This window comes from Lagopus leucura, unplaced genomic scaffold (genome assembly GCF_019238085.1).
Source record: "Lagopus leucura isolate 7727_CA_CO unplaced genomic scaffold, USGS_WTPT01 Super-Scaffold_100159, whole genome shotgun sequence".
NCBI classification, from domain to species: domain Eukaryota; kingdom Metazoa; phylum Chordata; class Aves; order Galliformes; family Phasianidae; genus Lagopus; species Lagopus leucura.
In genome coordinates, this window is record NW_024962335.1 from 15,481,391 (window position 1) to 15,499,454 (window position 18,064).

At 49.6% G+C, this 18,064-nt stretch overlaps 1 protein-coding gene across 1 annotated transcript in view; it reads right to left on the reverse strand.

The window, feature by feature from the left end:
- Positions 1-17,800, reverse strand: part of BTBD11 (BTB domain containing 11) — a 168,072-nt gene extending 150,272 nt beyond the window's left edge. Inside the window, exon 1 of the mRNA XM_042890504.1 lies at positions 16,828-17,800. Coding sequence (XP_042746438.1) covers positions 16,828-17,800 — 973 coding nt within the window. The remainder of the gene's footprint in view (positions 1-16,827) is intronic.
- Between the last annotated feature and the right edge of the window lie 264 nt (positions 17,801-18,064).

The following is an 18,064-nucleotide window of genomic DNA, read 5'->3' on the forward strand; positions in this document are numbered from 1 at the left end:
TGGACATCTATGATAATTAAAAAAGCAATTACAGACACACTGAAATGCCGCAGCAACAGAGTTACTCCAGACTCATAGCAGACCCTAACCACTTGCTGATGATTGCATTTCCTACAGTCTTGGCTCTCCCTGTTCCTGCTGAATCTGTTACAGAGCACATCCTGCAAGCTGCTGGAGGGGCACGGTGCCTCAGGTACCACCAACGCCTTGTGAACCACGCAGGCAGATGCTGAGCCAGGTTTCCAAACATGGGCAGCCCAGACAGAGCCAGACTTGTACAACTAACCGCCACACACATTTCTTTGAGGCATATCAACAGCTGGCCATGCTGAAGGCATGATGCGTGACATGTCCTTCCGGCATTTTGAGGGGATTCTGGAAGCTGCTCGCTGTGTTGTTCCTGAGCAATCAGAACTAAAACTGAATTTGGCTGGTCACTCAGTTCTCCGAGTTCTCACAGCGCTCCTGGTTAGATGCATTTTCTCTTCCTTACGCATGTGCAATTCCAGCTGCTTTGCCTCACAGCAGACAGCAATCAAACAAATGCAGTCATTTAAATCTCAGGCAAATTCAGATCGATACAGTGCAAACACACACACTCTTTACAGACATATGCTCTTTCCAGCAACTTTTATGACTCTCTGGAGGGGAAGAATCTTTTTTTTTGTTTTGCTTCTTTCTGAAGCAACAAACAAACAAACAGGCACTGATCCTGATGCCCAAATGGTGTTTTCTCAGGAGAGCTAAGTTATTCACGTATCTGTCTTTCTTCTGAATATATCTTCACCAGCAGCGTTGAATAGACCTCAGAAATTCAATGTATGCATGCAGAAACAGAGTAGGCAATGTCCCGTGTTCCCACAGCAATGCAATCACTACTCCTGTGGGGATCTGTCCTTCTTTGCCACTTCCTTTAAACATTTCCTCCTCTCTAGAAGCTGCTCAGGTAGGTGCAACACAGCATACAAACACTTCCCCCATTTCCAGCAAGTTTACACATTTACTTCTCACAAGTCAGAGAACATCTCTGGCTTTTTACTGTTTTTATTTAAGAGCCTGGAGAATAACATAAATCCCTCCTTCCTTTTCTGGAGGAGCCAACAGCACTCGTTAAGCCTTCTAGTTCCCTCTGCTGCCATAAAAAGGTGCGGAGTTTCTGAGTGTGATCAGCTGCTGTGCAGAGGCTCTGCTGTGGTCCTGGCAACAATTCAGCACTCAAGAAACTCCCGGGGAGCCTCCCAGGGCTGCTGAGCCAAGGTGGGAGCCAGCAGTGGCTCCGAAGGTCACCCTGAGAAGCTGCCAGAGCCCCTCTGCTTTGGCTCCGGTTCTTTGGAAATTGTGAGGCTTTGTAGCCGACTGCTTCACAGTGCACGGGTTGGAAAGGAGCAGTCTGTCTCTGCAAGGAGGATCAAGGAGACAAAGCTCTTAACACTCTGCACTCTGAGAACGCTCCCCCCGAATGCTTTAAAGCTGAGCATCCTGCTAACAAAGATAGAAATGAGACACCAACAGGGGCAACCCAGCTGGGGAAAGAGGAATTTCCAGCCACAGAGCTGACTGAAGTTGGGCACTGCTTCCAGGTACATCAGGCTCCCACCTATGGAAAGAGCAGCAAGCACATCACAGCTATACAGATACTGCACACCTTCCACCTGGCAGGGACCAGGGGTGGAGCAGGGGCGCGGAGCCAGGCTGGGCATGCCAGGAGACGTGCCATTTCCATATGTGAAGGCAGCACCCACTCCTGCTTTACATCCCTTTTAGCTCAGTCTGAGGCACAGCTGCAATGCACCCACTGGTTCCAGTGAGCACAGCCTGGGTTTTCCCATCCCTTCCAGCTTCCCAAGAGTCAGCGAAAAGAGCTCCCAAAGTCAGGCAGTTGAAGCAACACCAGAATGCAGGCATCATATGTATTAGTGCCACAACTGCCTACAGCTGCACCTACCTCAGAGTGCTCTCTTGCTTTAAGCAAGGTGACTGCAAACCTCAATATCCTCAGAACACAATATACGCTACAAGTACAGGGTTCATTTGTGTGCGCTCAAGGGAGCTGGTTCTTCCCAACGCTGCATTTACGCATGTAAAACAGAGACAAGCTCTGGGCTAGCTGACAGCTTACCCAGTACCCCCAGGCAGCAGGGCCGCCAGGAACCACTCCATGTCAGAGAATCACGTGCATCAGACAACCAGACGGCAACAGGCTATGGCATATCTGCTAGATCTGGATCGCATCCTTGAAGCTGCCTTCACAAGCGGGTGGCATGCCAAAGCTGTGGCATAATAAGCACTAACATCTCATGTCAGACACTCATTTTGTGGTGGCTGGAGTGTGTGCCTTCCGAGGGCTGCCTCCATTAGCAGCGGCGCTTGAAACATAAAAGACCTGTATCGCTGAAAATTGTTTAAGAGGAGGGAAGTGCTACATGAAAGCTCAAATATAAAAAGATGGTTTTTTGCCAAAAAGCGTGCTCCAGTAGTAGAAACCGCAGTAAAACACTGTGATTTACAGAAGGATGGATGGATGTTTTCTAGGTCAACACTCCACAACTGTTGGAGATACCAGCTCACAAACTCATTCGTTGTGTTGGTTTTTTTTGTTTGTTTGTTTCACTGACTTCAGAAGAACTTTTCCATTCCTAAAGCACCAGAAGACCCGCCTGATAGTACATCTGACCTAAATGGAAGATCATAAGGAAGATCATCGGATATGAGGAAGCAGAAGTTTAAGGAAAGACTTGAGGCCACGAAACCAAATTATGATTTCATTACAAACTGCTGAGTTTTAAGCTTGGACCAACAGCTTGAAATCTATAGACTGGGGAAGGGAGAAATCAAGTATTTCCATGCTCCTCTGTAATTTGAAACCACTGAGACATATCTCAGGGTATAAATCACACAGCTCTAAAAATAACATAAATTATGTTTTTGTACTCTTTGGAAGAAAGCTGCCATCAAATTAATGTAGCAAATGCAAGAAAAAATAAGCACGGCTTGTTCCGATGGCCAAGCACATCAGAAGCTCTCCCTTGTCCCAAGGGAGGAAAGCCACCAGTTGGCTATGCCTTTTGGGTCTCATGGTACAGGTAGCCTATAATAAGCCAAATGTCTGTCTGCGTCTTCAGGTAATGAGGGAAATGTTTATTAACAGAAAGTGCCACCAGCAAAGTTCCAAAGAACTCTCACTTAATTACACGGGAAATCTTCCCAGCAAGTCCCAATCCCACGTTCTCATCACACGGACATCTCTGACTGCCTCTCTGTGCTACATAAAAGGAAACAAAGCGCCCTACTTTTACATTCACACTGTCACTTCTGTGAACTGAAGTTATGACCTCTCTCTGACACAGTCTTTTTAAAACAAAGCTGCTACATACATGTGAAAAAGCAGATAAAACAGCTACCACAAAATACCTAGTTTTGTATAAATAAGTTATCCACTGCGGCAAAAAGATCAGATAAACAGAGTGTTGAAAGTAAGTGGTTATGAAATGACTGAATGTATCATTTCAGCTCTTTTGAAACAAACTAAAAGATAAAACTGAATAATTCTTTCATTTTATAATAGGAAAAAGGAAACAACTTCTAGCAGACAACTGTCATTTAAAATCTCATCAGAAACATACTGCTCAGTTTCAAAGCGGGGACAAGGGTATACTATAAAGTGCTTTAAGAAATGTATTCCCTCCTATTCTGCATCTCCTCTTTCAATAATACACAGCAAAGAAATCAGGACACATCTCTGAGCCCGCTGATACAAAAACAGTGCAAGCTATGTCTGCCAAACGTACTGAGATCCTTAGGGGTGCTTTCAACCACTGCTTGGAGCCTGAGCTGCAACTGTAATTCTCCATCTTCTGTATGTGAAGCATGACCGTTAAGTGAGTTTACAAGAAACATGAATGAGCACATGAAGACCATTTCTGAAAAACCTTGCAAAATGGGAAGTTGCATTTCTTACCTAGTTTTTAAGAAAATGAGATTTCTGCAGTTCTTTGTGCCTGCCAGTCCCTCCGCCAGCAGCCTTCCATATTATTCACAGGCAGCTTTCATCCAACTCTTTGCAAGCACGATGACCCAAAAGATGGGCCACCGATAACCGTGTTTCTGCAAAGAGTATGAAAACCAAAGATCCAGAAGAGACCATTTCCTTCCATAGAGCATAATGCTGACGGCGAGCTGAAGCTTCATCAAGGATCAGAGAAGCGACACAAAGATGACTGAAAGATGGGTAAAATCTTTCATCGGTGTAACCCAGATGCAGAGGTCTCTTTGCCCCTCCACCTCTGGGTTTTGGCCACAACACCAAATTACTCACAGAACAAAGCCAAGTTTACCCACTGTCTCAAAACGGCCACTGTGATCTAGTGAAGAGATGCTGTCTCACTTCTCACAGGACACATCACTTGGGCAGGCACCAGCTAGCAGTGCTGGTGGAGGTCCGTCACCTTCCTGCCAAGACTTCCCACAACCCCCACAGTCCCAACTGGGGAAAAAAAAAATAAATAAAATAAAATTAAAAAAAAGGTAAAAAGGTGAAAATACTTGAACTGTAAAATCACTGAGATTGGAAAGACCTCTAAGATCAGCTAGTCCAGCTATCAGCCCATCTTCACCATGCCCACTGACCACGTCCCTCAGTGCCACATCCACACAGTTCTGGAACTCCTCCAGGGACAGTGACTTTCCCAGGCAGCCTGTGCCACTGCAGCACCACTCTTTCCGAGAAGAAATGTTCCCTAATATCCAACCTGAGCCTCCCTGGCACAACTGGAGGCCTAATGAAGTTTGCAGGAAGGCACAGTGCAGAGGCCTGAGCACCAACCAACCTCTAACATGCCACTAGCCCAATGAACAGAGAAACCCACTCCCATCATTTTCAATTAATGAGCCTTTTTTTTTTTTAATTTTTCTGCAGATGGTCCCAACAGTACAGGGAAAAGGCATGAGCTTCCTTGTTAGATTGGTTAAGCTCAAATGCCCTGCATCCACATTTAACAGAAACTGTTTGCAGCACTAAATTCCAAGAGAGCCACAATTAATTGTGCTACAGCATCAGTGAACACACTAGTTACACCATTAGAGCCCATTATTTTTCCTCTAAGACATTACAGTGCTGCATTATTGATGCAACAGTCTGCTGTAATGAAGCAGCACTCTGTGTGCCTCCCACTGATCACTGAGCTCACTGTGCTGCAGCGCTGGTGCCAGATTTAGGGAGGGTTTTTTTTTTCCAGTAGGTCAAAAATTTCAGAAACAGCACAAAAACAGCTGCACAGAAGTGAAACACCTATCCCTAATCAAACGCAAATGCTTGGGTTTCTATTTGATGTAACTCAAAATGGCATTTATTTCTAAGTTCTGTTTCTACAACATCATTTGGACAGACTACTTTCAGAAAGACATTCTAGAGAGATGAAGCTGGAATGCAGTAGATTATCAAGATGCATAAATAGATAATTCTGTGATTTAATGAAAAAAAACTATATCTAGAGGGTCGACAACACATAGCTGTAATGCAGAGATCATATATGAAAGCCAGTGTCCAAACTGAAGAAGAAAGCCTACAGAAGCTGTTGGACAGATGTAACAAGCCCAGAATGGTAGATCATCCAATTTTGCATCCCTTACTCATTCATGGAACTATTGAAATGAATGAAGTCGTAGCTGTGAGTCTGTTTGCAGAGTGCCTAGTCAGCAGTGAATGGTTACACAGCACAGAGGAAGGCCAGGAACGCCTGCCATGTGTTGTGCAATGCCTGGGAAGGCTGTCCAAGTGAAGCCTGGGCTAAAACATGAAATAGTACTTCCTCTGCAATAGGAGAGAATATTAATATCTTTAGAAATATCCTCCTTCACTTGCATAATCCCAGTCAATTGTTTCCTAGTCCCTTCCTGCAGTACTCAGTTCCTCAAAGCCCCAGTATGTTGCTGAAAGGAGAAGGCTCTTTATAGTTATTTCAAATTTACTCTCTGTTTCATTTAATCTTCTTGCATTCTGCTTCTCTGCAAAATATTAAGCTGTTGATCTGCTTCCGCTCTGCCACTCACTCTTTGCATGGCTCAATCACAGCTTCTCCTGGGTGCCTTCTTTCTGCACCAAATAATGCCACTCCAGTTGACTATCACCGTACTGAAACACTCCCTTTAGGCCCTCAGGCTTCCATTATCTTTTCTGCTGCTTCTCTATTCTTTTCCTTTCTGGAAATGAGGCTACTGAAACTGAACTAATTACTCCAGGCTCAGAGGATGTTTTATGCAGGTGCTGAATTGTTCCCATTTTTCCTCGTGCCAGAGCCAATATTCCTGTACTTACTTCAGTATCTACAACTATTTCATAGTATATCAGTGTAACACCAGCAATGATGCAAACTTTTGCTGGGAACATCGCAACCCATCCACACGACTGCTCCTTAAGCCATGATCAACACCAGAAAAACTACTAATTCCTTATTTTCTCAACTCTTTTTCTTTACATTGCTGTCTTTACCCCAAAAATGTATGTTTCCGTTGTGTAATGAGGGGCCCAAAACTGAACACAGTAACTCAGGTGTGGCCTCACCAGTGCCAAGTACAGAGGGCCTCCCTAGTCCTGCTGACCATGCTATTTCCATCCACCTCAGAGCCTGTCAGACCAAAAAAAGGCATAAATCCCAATCCTAGAGACTCCATGCCATCATCACCTTATCATTCTAGCCAAGGGACATCTCATCACCACTGCTGGGAGTTGCAACACACGTTGCACAAGGTGCTCATGCAGCTCCTTCCCATGTTACAGCAGCCAGATTTACAGCCAGATTTGCAGTTTGGGTGTTGCTGTGCTGTTTGCATGAGAAGCAACTATTAAGCAGGCAGCAGCGCTCCAGTGAAACTCCAAGGAGTCTCAGATCATAGCCCTAGGTTGGGCAAATTGGTGTTATCTAATCTCAAGGTGACAGTGGTGTGGGTAGTGGCAGCAGGGCCTCTCCCGAAGAGAAGCTCACCATGGCTCCACTTCTCCAGATTACCTGCAATAATGGCCGGAGCCTGAGCATTCGGGGCCAGCCAAAACCTTAGAAAACACTTTATGACTCACCAGCTCCTGTATCACACAGGCACGATCTGTAATTAAAGGTGCCTCTGTAGGACAACACACACCCATCTGATAACGTCCCTCCGGGACCACATGCCCAGCCACTGGTGGTTCCATCCCAGGCCTGTCTTTCCTGTGACGTACCCAGTCAGCAGAGGGGCAGGGCCAGCAGACATCGACCTTCCCACCGCCACAGCTCTCCTTGCAGAACCCACTAATTATCCCATGCACACTCAGAATCAATGAGCTAAAGAGAGGTGACAGCCTACATCCTTCCTGAAAACCAACGTGACTGTCTGTATGCTTAAGAAGGGTATGCTTTGGTGAGGGTATTTTCTCTTGTTGAATTTAATCCTACTGTGGAATCATTCGGCCCCCACAGCTAACTGCTGATGTATGCCAGGCAGGCAGCATCACCTACTTATCAACACCAGCTCCCAGCTGATGGCTGCAGAAGTTCATTGTCCTTTGCATGAGATGGGTGTTTATCTCATCCCCAAATTGAAACCTGTAAAATGTTTTGAAATTACTCCTGCTTCTTTTAACTCATTCACTCAGCCTGCAAGACTTTGCATTGCTCAGAGCTATCTGATGCACAGGACAACTATTTTAGTGAGCACAGTGGTGTAAGAAAGAAGTGGTTAAAAGGAAAAACTCAACAGCAAAGTAACAGCATGTCCCAGCTACTCGGAGGCAAGTTGTTTATGTCCCTTTTTTCCATGTTAAGGGCACGGGGTATTTTGAAAACCCTTCTCCTCACTGAGAGCCAGCCAGATAATTAAACTGAAGCTCTTATTTTTAAAATCTAATTTAGTTTTGAAAACATATGCTGCTGGAACTATTTTTAGGACATTTCCTATGTGGGCCAGCAGAAATAGGCTACAGCCAGTGAGCACGGCGGGCTGCAGGCTGCTTGTGGCAGAGCTCGCTTCGCAGCCTTCAAGCTGAGCACAATGAACTAGTAAAACAATGACAAAAATTTCTCCTTTCAAGTTAAGAATAAATACCTACAGTCAGATACTGAAACTGATCTTCAGTTTTGAAAAAGCTTATTTTTAGCAGAACTAAATCTGGGCCTACAGCTTTGACGCAAGAGTTCCTTTAATTTGTCACCAAATCACTGGAGCTGGCATCAACGGGAGCTTTGCCCAGGAGAGTGCTACAGGATTGGGTTTGGGACTTCATCTGGGGCATCTTCCATGATGCCAAACCAAACATGACCTACAGAAGTGAAAAACCTGCAGCACAAGGATAACTTTTCTGAAGTACTGAGTTTTGTAACTGCTGTTTTATATGCATCAAGCAGCCGAGGCTCCAGACTTTATCCCTAGCATCTTTGTTCACTACACTGCAACAATGCACTGTGAAATAATCTAGGTACAAAGCCTTCACCCAGCATCGTTCATTCTAAAGATTGAATGAAACTCGTTTCTGTGATATGCTGGCACGCTACAACATAGAGTCATGGAATCATTAAGGTTGGGAAGACCATTAGGATCACCTAGTCCAACCACCAGCCCATCCCCACCACGCTCACTGACCATGTCCCTCACTGCCACACATGCTCCCGTATGACAGAAATCTTCCCTGTGACCTCCTTTTGGTGGGTACCCATTGAGAGAGGCTCGCAGGGTCCTCTTCAGCTCCCTGCAGGGAAGTCCATCCTTCCCTTCCCTGCGCTCCTTGCTCACTCCCCTTCATCTCTGGGCTCTGCAGCCCCAACATTCCCCACGCAGCCAAGCACAATATATTAGCGAAAGCACTGCAGCCCAGCAGTGTTTATTCAAGATTACCACAGGGCCAGTGAAACTGGAAGACACTGCGGGACGCAAAATTTCCTCCAATTATTTGACCATCTTGAAAATGCAAATGCATTCTCCATACCTCCACTGCAACTCCACCTGGGAGCAGTATTTCATAGCACTGCAATTTAAAGGCAGGGCGGTTTTTATTAATTTTAAAGCCTCAGATTCTCACAGGTCCAGGTGCTACCCCACAGCTCTCGAAGACAGAAATCCGCTCCTTGAAGAGGCCTCTTTCTGTAATCTCCTCGGGTGTTCCTGCTCACGGGACTCACTCATGAGACCTTTGTGGCTGCCTGGAGTCAATGTGCTGCTCACATGCGTGGCCCCAGCAGTGTAGGGGCAGGGGATCAGACTGTGTGCATGAGCTGACCCAGAGGTACTGCCTGTCCCTCCAGCTTAGCTGAACACAGCGTGGGCTCCTATCTGCTGGCGAGCATCCCGCCTCCCACACGGCCGCAGCTCACACCCTCCTCATACTTTCGCTTTCAGCTGCCTTACAACACCCAGGGAACAAAGCTTCTGTCTCTTATGCTTCTACATCTGGGGATCTTTCAACCCTTCTCCCCCGGTTTACTGGAAACGTTCATTACTGCCTTAAGCACAACTGTAGGACAAGCTCAGTCCTGGAGTGTTACATCAGCAAAATTCCCAGCCATCAAGCCCATGGCCCACCAGTAACAGCCACGTACCACCAAGCAGATCTATACAAGGTCTTCTAGAGAGCCACTGGGACCAGGAGTTGGACCCAGCATACTGTACAAATAGGGCACCATTGAACAGCCTGGACCCAACCCAACAACGCCTTTCCCACCCGGCCCACCATCAGTTCAGCAGAGTTTCATCACCTGTTCCAATGCCCACTGTTTGTATGAGTGGTATAATTTTCTCACTGCTCCTTACTACCAATCCAGCATTATTTAACTCTAAATCAACTGTCAAAGACTTCCCCCCCCACACACACACAATGGATGGGTCAAGACAAAAGGGTCACATCTTCTTTAAGCTCAATTCTGACCACAGGCAAGAGAAGAGAAAGACCATATGAATCCATCAGGCGCTACACCTGAGGATGTTTGCCCCAACAGAACTTCTCTCTGCATTTTTTAGATTGGAAGATGGAAGCCCCTCTAGCTACCTCAGCAGAAACCAACCGTAAGCCACACTGTGAAACTTCTGCAGCACCCACAAACCACCACAGGAAGGGATGTGACAATTCGAAGGCACCAGCGCAGTATTAGGGATTAAATTAATTAATCAAGACAAGTCTCTGCAGCCCTTGCAAGGCATCTGTACAAGTGAGTGCAACCTGTCCGTTCTGTTGAATGGATAAACACCAACAGTGGCTCTTAGGTCTTGCAGTACTCTCAGAAACACATCCCTCATCCCTGCTACCAAAAGAAGACCATGTCACAGAATCATAGAACCAATAAGGTTGGAAAGACCTCTAAGATCAGCTAGTCCAACCATCAGCCCACTCCCACCATGCCCACTGACCACATCCCTCAGTGCCACATCCACACAGTTCTGGAGCACTTCCAGGGATGGTGACTCCACCACCTCCCTGGGCAGCCTGTGCCACTGCAGCACCACTCTGAGAATTTTTTCCTAATATCTGTTGATTCATTTCCCTTCAACAGAGGTCATGTCTATTCTGCTTTTAAAGAAGAAAGATTTCTCTTCACGGAAAGCAAAATGAGCAACTGACCACAAGACTCTCTTCACAGCCTACTACAGAAGGATTGCTTTATCACCTTCTGGGAAAATAGGAAGCTTGTTCATTGACAGAGAAACGTGGCCACATTGAGCTCACTGCTGGAAACTTTTTGTTGTAGGTAGTTCTGGAAGCAAGGACAGATCGAGAGCTGTGAGTGAAACTTCAGCTGGCACATAAAAGGAGGCTATAAGAAATAAAGGGACAGACTCTTCAGCAGGGTCTGCTGGGATAGGAGAAATGGAAGTGGTTTCAAACTACAAGATTGGAGATTTAGACTGGATTTCAGGAAAAAGTTTTTTACAATAAAGGTAGTGAGGCACTGGCAGAGGCTGCCCAGAGATGAAGTGAGTGCTCCATCCCCAGAGACCCAACCTACATCACATCCAAGGTCAGTGTGGAGGGGCTCTGAGCACCCTGTTAGAGCTGTAGGTGTCCCTGTTCATTGCACGGGGGTTGGCCTTTAAGGGTCCCTTCCATCTCAAATGATTCTATGATTCTAAATTCCTCTGCAGTGTCTGCACTTTTCAGACTGCCCAATTGCATGCCTCTTGCAAAGCAGCCCTAGGTTAAGCTGACTGCACAAACTCTGGGGTACTTTTGACTCCACCTGTACATCTTTAAAAATCTTTAAAATACTCACCAGGTGCATAAAAATTGTAATTACAGATTGACACAGAGATAGTACAGTGTATTGTTTTCACTCAGGAAGAAAACGAGGTGAAGAGTAAAAGAAGAAGAAAGCCCTTACCGGTTCTTCTCCCCTTCTGAATTCTCCTGCACCCGGGAGGAAGGAAAACAGCCTGCAGACAGGCCCATGAAGAAACACTGACACGGAGGGGCTGGTGCACAGCACTGGTGCCAGGGAAGGATGTGGCAGTGGCATGGTCCCACCAGGGAGACAGAGAGAGAGCAGAGGATGCTGAAACTGAGAGGGCAATGGGAAGGTGGCCAAGCACTGATGCAAGCCTCAAGGATCATATGGGAGTTTCAGAGGGAGGTAACATTGAAATAATCTTGCCCAGGTGCCTTGCTAACAGCAGCAGCGTTGCAGCAAGATGGCACATCCTGGTGACAGGCATGCCCTCCTCCATCACCTCCTCACTGTTCTCTTCACCCTCACTACACCAGCAACAGCTATTTTATGTGGAAGCTGCTGATCTCAGGGAGCAGTTTGAAGGAAGCTCCCCAACTACCTCCAGTGCCCTGTATTTTTCTGCTGCAGGCTGGAAGAAATCACTCCCAGCAGAGGAGTTAATTCTTAGCACCCACCTTTAGGGAATAGGCTCTCTTCCTCTGTGACCCGGTGGAGCACAACTTTGCCCTTTCCCACTGCCACTGGGAGTAAAGCGTGGGGAAAGCCATAAAGCTTTCCAGAAAAGAGAACCATTTCCCCTTCCAGGGTGAGGGAGAAAAGGCGGAGGCATGCTGCCCCTCAGACAGAAAGTCAGGAAACCACTGGGCTGCTCAAGGGACACTGTTATTCCCCTACCTTGGTTCTGCATCACAGCCCTGAAGTCTCGTTTACATCAGAGGGAAAGTGCTATAGCCACAGCACTAAAACTCCCTTCTGCCAAGGTACTTTCCAATACGATAAAGGGAATAATTACATCGTCATACATCATCTTTATGCTTTAGCACTAAGGTGTTTCTAGTAGAATCATTTCTGTTGTGCGTTGGGTTTTTTTGCTTTTTTTTTTTTTTTCTTCAAGCTGCTCTCATTACCGAAACAAATTACATGAATAAAAATGTCCAGAGGGAAACAGCCCTTCATTAGGCAGTCAGTCAGCAGCCCCCTGCCAGGCCTCCACCTCCAGTCCCAGCCCCGCTCCTCCCACGGCCATGGAAGGCTGCACAGGAGGCTGTCAGCTAAGTAAAACTACGTCTCATGTGTTGCACCGCTACCGATGTCAGCACCCGAAATCAGTTTTAGATGGATTTTTATACCACCCCCAGAGCCATGATAGCATCTCACCACTCACACGGTTCGATTACAACAGAAAGAAGCAACCAACTGACACGGTGCATTCGCCAGTAAGCGAAGGGAACAGTCCCTGTACACATATGTGTGTATCAAAGTTAAAAGCATTAACTGGCTTGGTTAAGCCGTGCTAATACATCAGTCTGTCTCATTTGCTTGGAGTCCCGCTTGTTTCCCCGGATGAGGAGAGGCTGAGGTTAAACTGAGGTTAGCTGGCACATGTCAGCCAAGCCTGACCTAATCCTTGGTTTATTCCAACTTGTTGTGACTTTCTCTCTAAATAATATTAAGAATAGGATGAAACCACAGCGCTACAGTTGTGTTCCAAATAACTATTTTTAGGAGCTGTACACAAACAGATGAAGGCTAGCTATGCACGCTGGCTGCTCCACAAAACCCTGCTCACCTTTCCTCAGCCCTCCCATCCCATCCAAAGCACGTGCACAGATATTCCACACCAACCTCAACCTGAGCACCTCCTTCAGATGCTAAAGTGGGAAGACATGCTCAATAACATCTTTGCAGCAAATAATGAGACTCCCCAAGACTTGGACAAAAACAGTCTGTTTGCTAAACCCCTGCCCACGGCGGGGTGGTGGAGCTAGTGATCTTTGAGGTCCCTCCAACCCAAGCCATTCTACGACTGTGAATTTAGACTTTGCCTAATAGCTTTATCAGACAGATAACTTCAGCCAGTTGGACTGCCTCTCCAAGCTTTCCCATGGACATACTCCTGTTCTTTGTGCTGGATTCAAGAGCTGAGGAAACCTCCCCCCAAAGCAGCTCTGAGATCTGGCATAAAAGTAGGGGTTTCAGGAGCAATAGAGAAAAAATAATAATGCAGCTTAAGCCACAGAGGTGCTACTTTTTACTCCTTTTATTGAGTATACAATATTTTGTTCCCCCTATTTCAAGGAAAATAACACTCCATGTGATTGCTATGGGATGTAAATGTGTACTCCACTGTTCAGACGGAGCTCATAACTGAAACATTTGAGAGCCAATGAAATCCCAAGCGTAAAGTTTTTAATTTTCATTCAAGCGCGGCATTAAAATTCTGGTTGTGCAGGAAAAAGAAAATACTGCCTCAGAGTGCTTTTGAGGTCTATTCCTTCTGATGTAGTAACTAGGATAACTCAGCGGAGATGCCTGAAGCCTGTTCCTGGTGCTACTACCTAACCCTCTTTTCCCATTCCTACTCCTGTATCACAGAAGAGTTTGCCAAAAGGCTTGTGAAGGAGATGGGGATTTGGACTGCAAAGCATTAATCAAACCCATCACCTCCACAGAATCACAGAATGGCCCAGGTTGGAAGGGACCTCAAGGATCTCGAATCTCCAAACCCCTGCCACATGCAGGGCCACCAACCTCCCCATTTAATACCAGACCAAGCTGCCCAGGGCCCCATCCAACCTGGCCTTGAACACCTCCAGGGACGGGGCAGCCACAACCTCTCTGGGCAGCCTGTTCCAGCACCTCACCACTCTCTCTGCAAAGAACTTAATCCCTGTACCTTCATCCATGGACCTCCAGCCCTGCATGAGAACCCATGACCACGGTGCACGAGAGCATGGCTCATGCCAAGGCAGCTGCAGGATCTCCACAGATATATACCCATGACAAACACAGCGGGCTGACGCACTTACCAGAACAACATCCTCATCTGAAGGCGCATGACCATCATTTATGGGAAGAAGAGGGTTATCTTGCAATACCGATCTTATTCAGCAGCTTCCAAGATGACTGGGTATGATACAAGAGTAAAAAGCCTCAGCTGTAACCACTAAGTGCTCAGCACAGCTGACAGGGAAACCCTGTAATAGGCTCAATAGTTGCGCCTTTCAGATCCTCAGACCACGGGCCCCAACACCCGCACTCACAGCCTGTATTCAAGCAGCCTCTGACTGCTTCATGCTCCAATCATGTGCTTCTCATACTTGTATCCTGTGATCTTCATGGGCTGCCCATTTCACAGTCCCGTCAGAATTCAAGATGTTGAATTTAACCTAGAGATGTTTTTGTGGTTTGACATTTGCCTGGCAGAGATGGCACCACCTCTCCCTACCGAAACTGTGAGCAGAACAGTAATTGCTTGGGGGTCTGCTTTTGCCCTGTTTTCCTTTTATGCCCACTCAAAAAATATTGGCTATGGTACCTTTGGAAAAGACTCAATCTGTGATTGTCATCCATCCATGTCCAACGGACCAAGTCAACCCAATCCAATGTTTGCATGCCCACACGCTACCCAATTCACCAACCCTTCAGTGCACCAGGACCTGCCTCTTTCCCTGGAACAGTCCACGGAGACATCAGGAGAACCCTGCTACATGCTGTTTCATAGAATCATGTATCAGTAAGTTTGGAGAAGACCTCAAAGACCATCTAGTTCAACCATCAACACATCCCCACCGTGCCCATAACCACGTCCCCAAGTGTCATATCCACAGAGCTCTGGAGCACCTCCAGGGATGGTGACCCCACCACCACCCTGGGCAGCCTGTTCATTGCAGTCTTTCAAGCACTGAGCATAGAGGAAGGATGAACAGCTTGTGGTTATGCCATCATATGGAGACGTGGCTTCCAGCTCTTCTAGCAACCTATCACGGATTTCCCAAGAGTTCTGAGCAGGTCAGATAATTCTCCCATCAGACTTTCCCCCCTTTCAAGTGCTTGGGAAGGAAACATCCACAAGCAGCCACTGAACACTCAAACATCAGCACGGTGAGGGCTCGATAACCAGATGCCTCTCTCCCTGGTGAAGGAGCAGCACAATGACTTTAATGACTTACATCTGCTTTAGCTGCCACGAAAATACTTGGGTTATGAAGCACAGAATGTAAACAGCAATAAAAAATGGCTTTTTTTTATAAGAAGGCCTGAATCTTTTTTTTCACCTGTAACTCCAAATACACATAAGAGAGCGTCAAATCGTATTTCATAAGGAGCTAAAACAGCATTACAGTCATACTGCATGGGAAACGTAATGACACCAGGAGAGAGACAAAACAAAATGGACAACTTGCTGGGGTCCAGCTCAAACACCTTCAAAAAATGCCATTTGCTCAAGTCAGGGCTGAGATTTGTGCCAGGTAAAGCTGCAACAAAATGGAGACGAAAAGTCTGAATCATGTCCCCGGAGGGAGACGGATGAGGGCAGGCTGAAGTTCACGTCAATCCCCCAGGCTGATACAGAGGGTGTCACAACTCCGCAAACCAAAATGAACGGCTCAGCGGGAGCCGCTCCGCGATAGCAACTGCCTCGATAGGAGCCGGTGCGGCAACGCCAGAGTGGCAACGCCTGAAACCTGCGGGCAGAGCACCGGGACGGGAGGACAAGGGGCGCTCGGGGAAGGCTGCCCGCCTGCCTGTGGCCATACCACCAAAGCACCGGGGGATTCTGCGGCGAGCGCGTCCCGACGGGACGCTAGGCACGGCCCTGGGGAGGGCACCCTGGGGCAAACGCTGCGGGGACACCGCTATTTAGACCGGGGAGGGGGAGGAGGGGGTGGATTCGCCCCTTTACTTGCAGTCAGCATCCTCCCCCTGGGTCTCTGTGGGGAAGGAAGACAATGGCTATGGGCCGCGCTCCGCTGGCACCCCGGCAGGGTTAACCTGCTCTGCGCTTCCAGTTCTCCTCGTTTTCCCGGTTTCTTTTGCTCTGACATTTGCATCTCGGCTTGACAGCTGTTTTGTATGGGAGCCGATGTGCCCGTGCATGCTGATACGTAGGAGAACAACACCAGCTCCGACCGCGGCTCCCGAGCCGGCTGCGGGCTGCCGCCGCGCTCCCCCCTCACCGAGCAGCGTGAGGAACGTCAACTTTGGAGTCCTGCTTTACCGAACGGCGCTCCTTCGAGGCATCACCCCCCAACCACCCTCTCGCTCGGGAACGAAGATAAACAACACAGAAACCCCCACGAAGTCGGTGCACCGCCGTGTCAAGCGCCGGGTAAACAAGCAGCAACACGCCGGAGATGCGTGAAGAAAGCCTGCGTGCCAGCGCGCAGCGCCCGGCCAAACCGCTGCCTGCCGGGGGAGCAAAGTTTGCTCGCTCCGACCGCTCCGCTGCGCTGCTGCCGTTTCTCCCGTGGAAAACTCCGGGCGCCCAACGCCGCCCGGCACGGACTCGGCGCGGGGCGGCGCGGTGCCGCGGAGCGGCTGACGGCGGGATGCAGACTGGGGCGATGCGGCGGCGGCCCCTCCCGGCCCCGCTCCCCCCGCCGCTACCCGGCGCAGCAGGTGGCCGCTCGCTCTCACTCACCGCTGGCGTTCTTCCCGCAGATGAGGTGCTGGTAGGGCTGCAGCAGCCCCCACAGCTCGGGGTCGTTGTTGACCGTCTGCTCCAGAGCCTCCAGCGTGAAGCGCGGCCCCTCGGCGCCCTCCTTCTCCCTCTCGGCCGGGCCGGCGGCCGCAGCGGGGGTGGTACGGCCGGGCGGCGGCAGCGGGGCGGAGGGCCCGGTCCCGGCCAGCACCCGAGCGTGGATGTCGCGGAAGAGGCTCTCGGTGCCGGCCGTCAGGTAGATGGCGGCGTGCTCGTGGATGCGCAGGGCCACGCGGCTGTCCACCATCCAGCGGTAGAACTTGCCGACGGAGAAGGCCAGCCCGCAGCGCGCCGACTTGCCGCGGCTGAAGCGGTCCCCTCCGCTGCCGCTCATGTTGTAGAGCGAGAGGGCTCCGAGAGCGGCCGCCGTGCAGCGGGCGGCCAGCGTCCAGCCCAGCACGATCTCCATGGCGCTGCGCACCTCGTGCTTGGTGCACTTGGCGAAGCGCAGGCTGAGGCGCTGAGCCTCGCGGGCGATGCGCACCAGAGCGCGGCTCACCAGCGTGGACAGCCGCGCCGCCGCATCCCGCCCCGCCGCGCCGCCGCCGCCGCCCGGCGCCCGCGGATCCCGGCGCGGCTGCGGCGGCTGCAGCAGCGCCTCCACCTCCTCCAGGCTCCAGGGGACCTCCTCAAGGTCGGGCAGGAGCCGGGAGCAGTGCTGCCCCGCGCAGTCCAGCACCTCGGAATCTTCCGCTAGGACGGTGTTGACGGTGTCGAAGCTGTTGTGGCGACTGTGCATGGAGTCAGTTAGGTGCGGCCGGCAGCTTCCTCCATAGGGGTACGCGGGGTGCGAATCCGAGCAGCACAGCGACAAGTTGGAGGAGCGCACCGAGTCCGCCGCTCCACCATAGCCGGAGTCCAGCGTCAGGTCTTCCAGCGTCCGCGCCGCCGTCTTACCCCGCCGTGCCATCATCGCCGCGCTTCATGCTGCACCCGCGGGACCCGGGCGGGGTGCGGCGGCCGGCGGGGACGAGGCGGAGCGTCGAGCCCTGTGGGGCAGCCCGCTGTCGTGCTCCCAGCGCCGCCAGCCCGCGGAGTGCCGCTGCTGCTGCTGCTGTTGCTGCTGCTGGTGTTGCTGTTGCTGCTCCCGGTGCTGCCCGCACACCACTGCCGGCCCGGCTCCTGCACTGCGCCGCCGGCCCGACCCGCACCGCAGCGCCGGGCGGCGCGGGGGGGG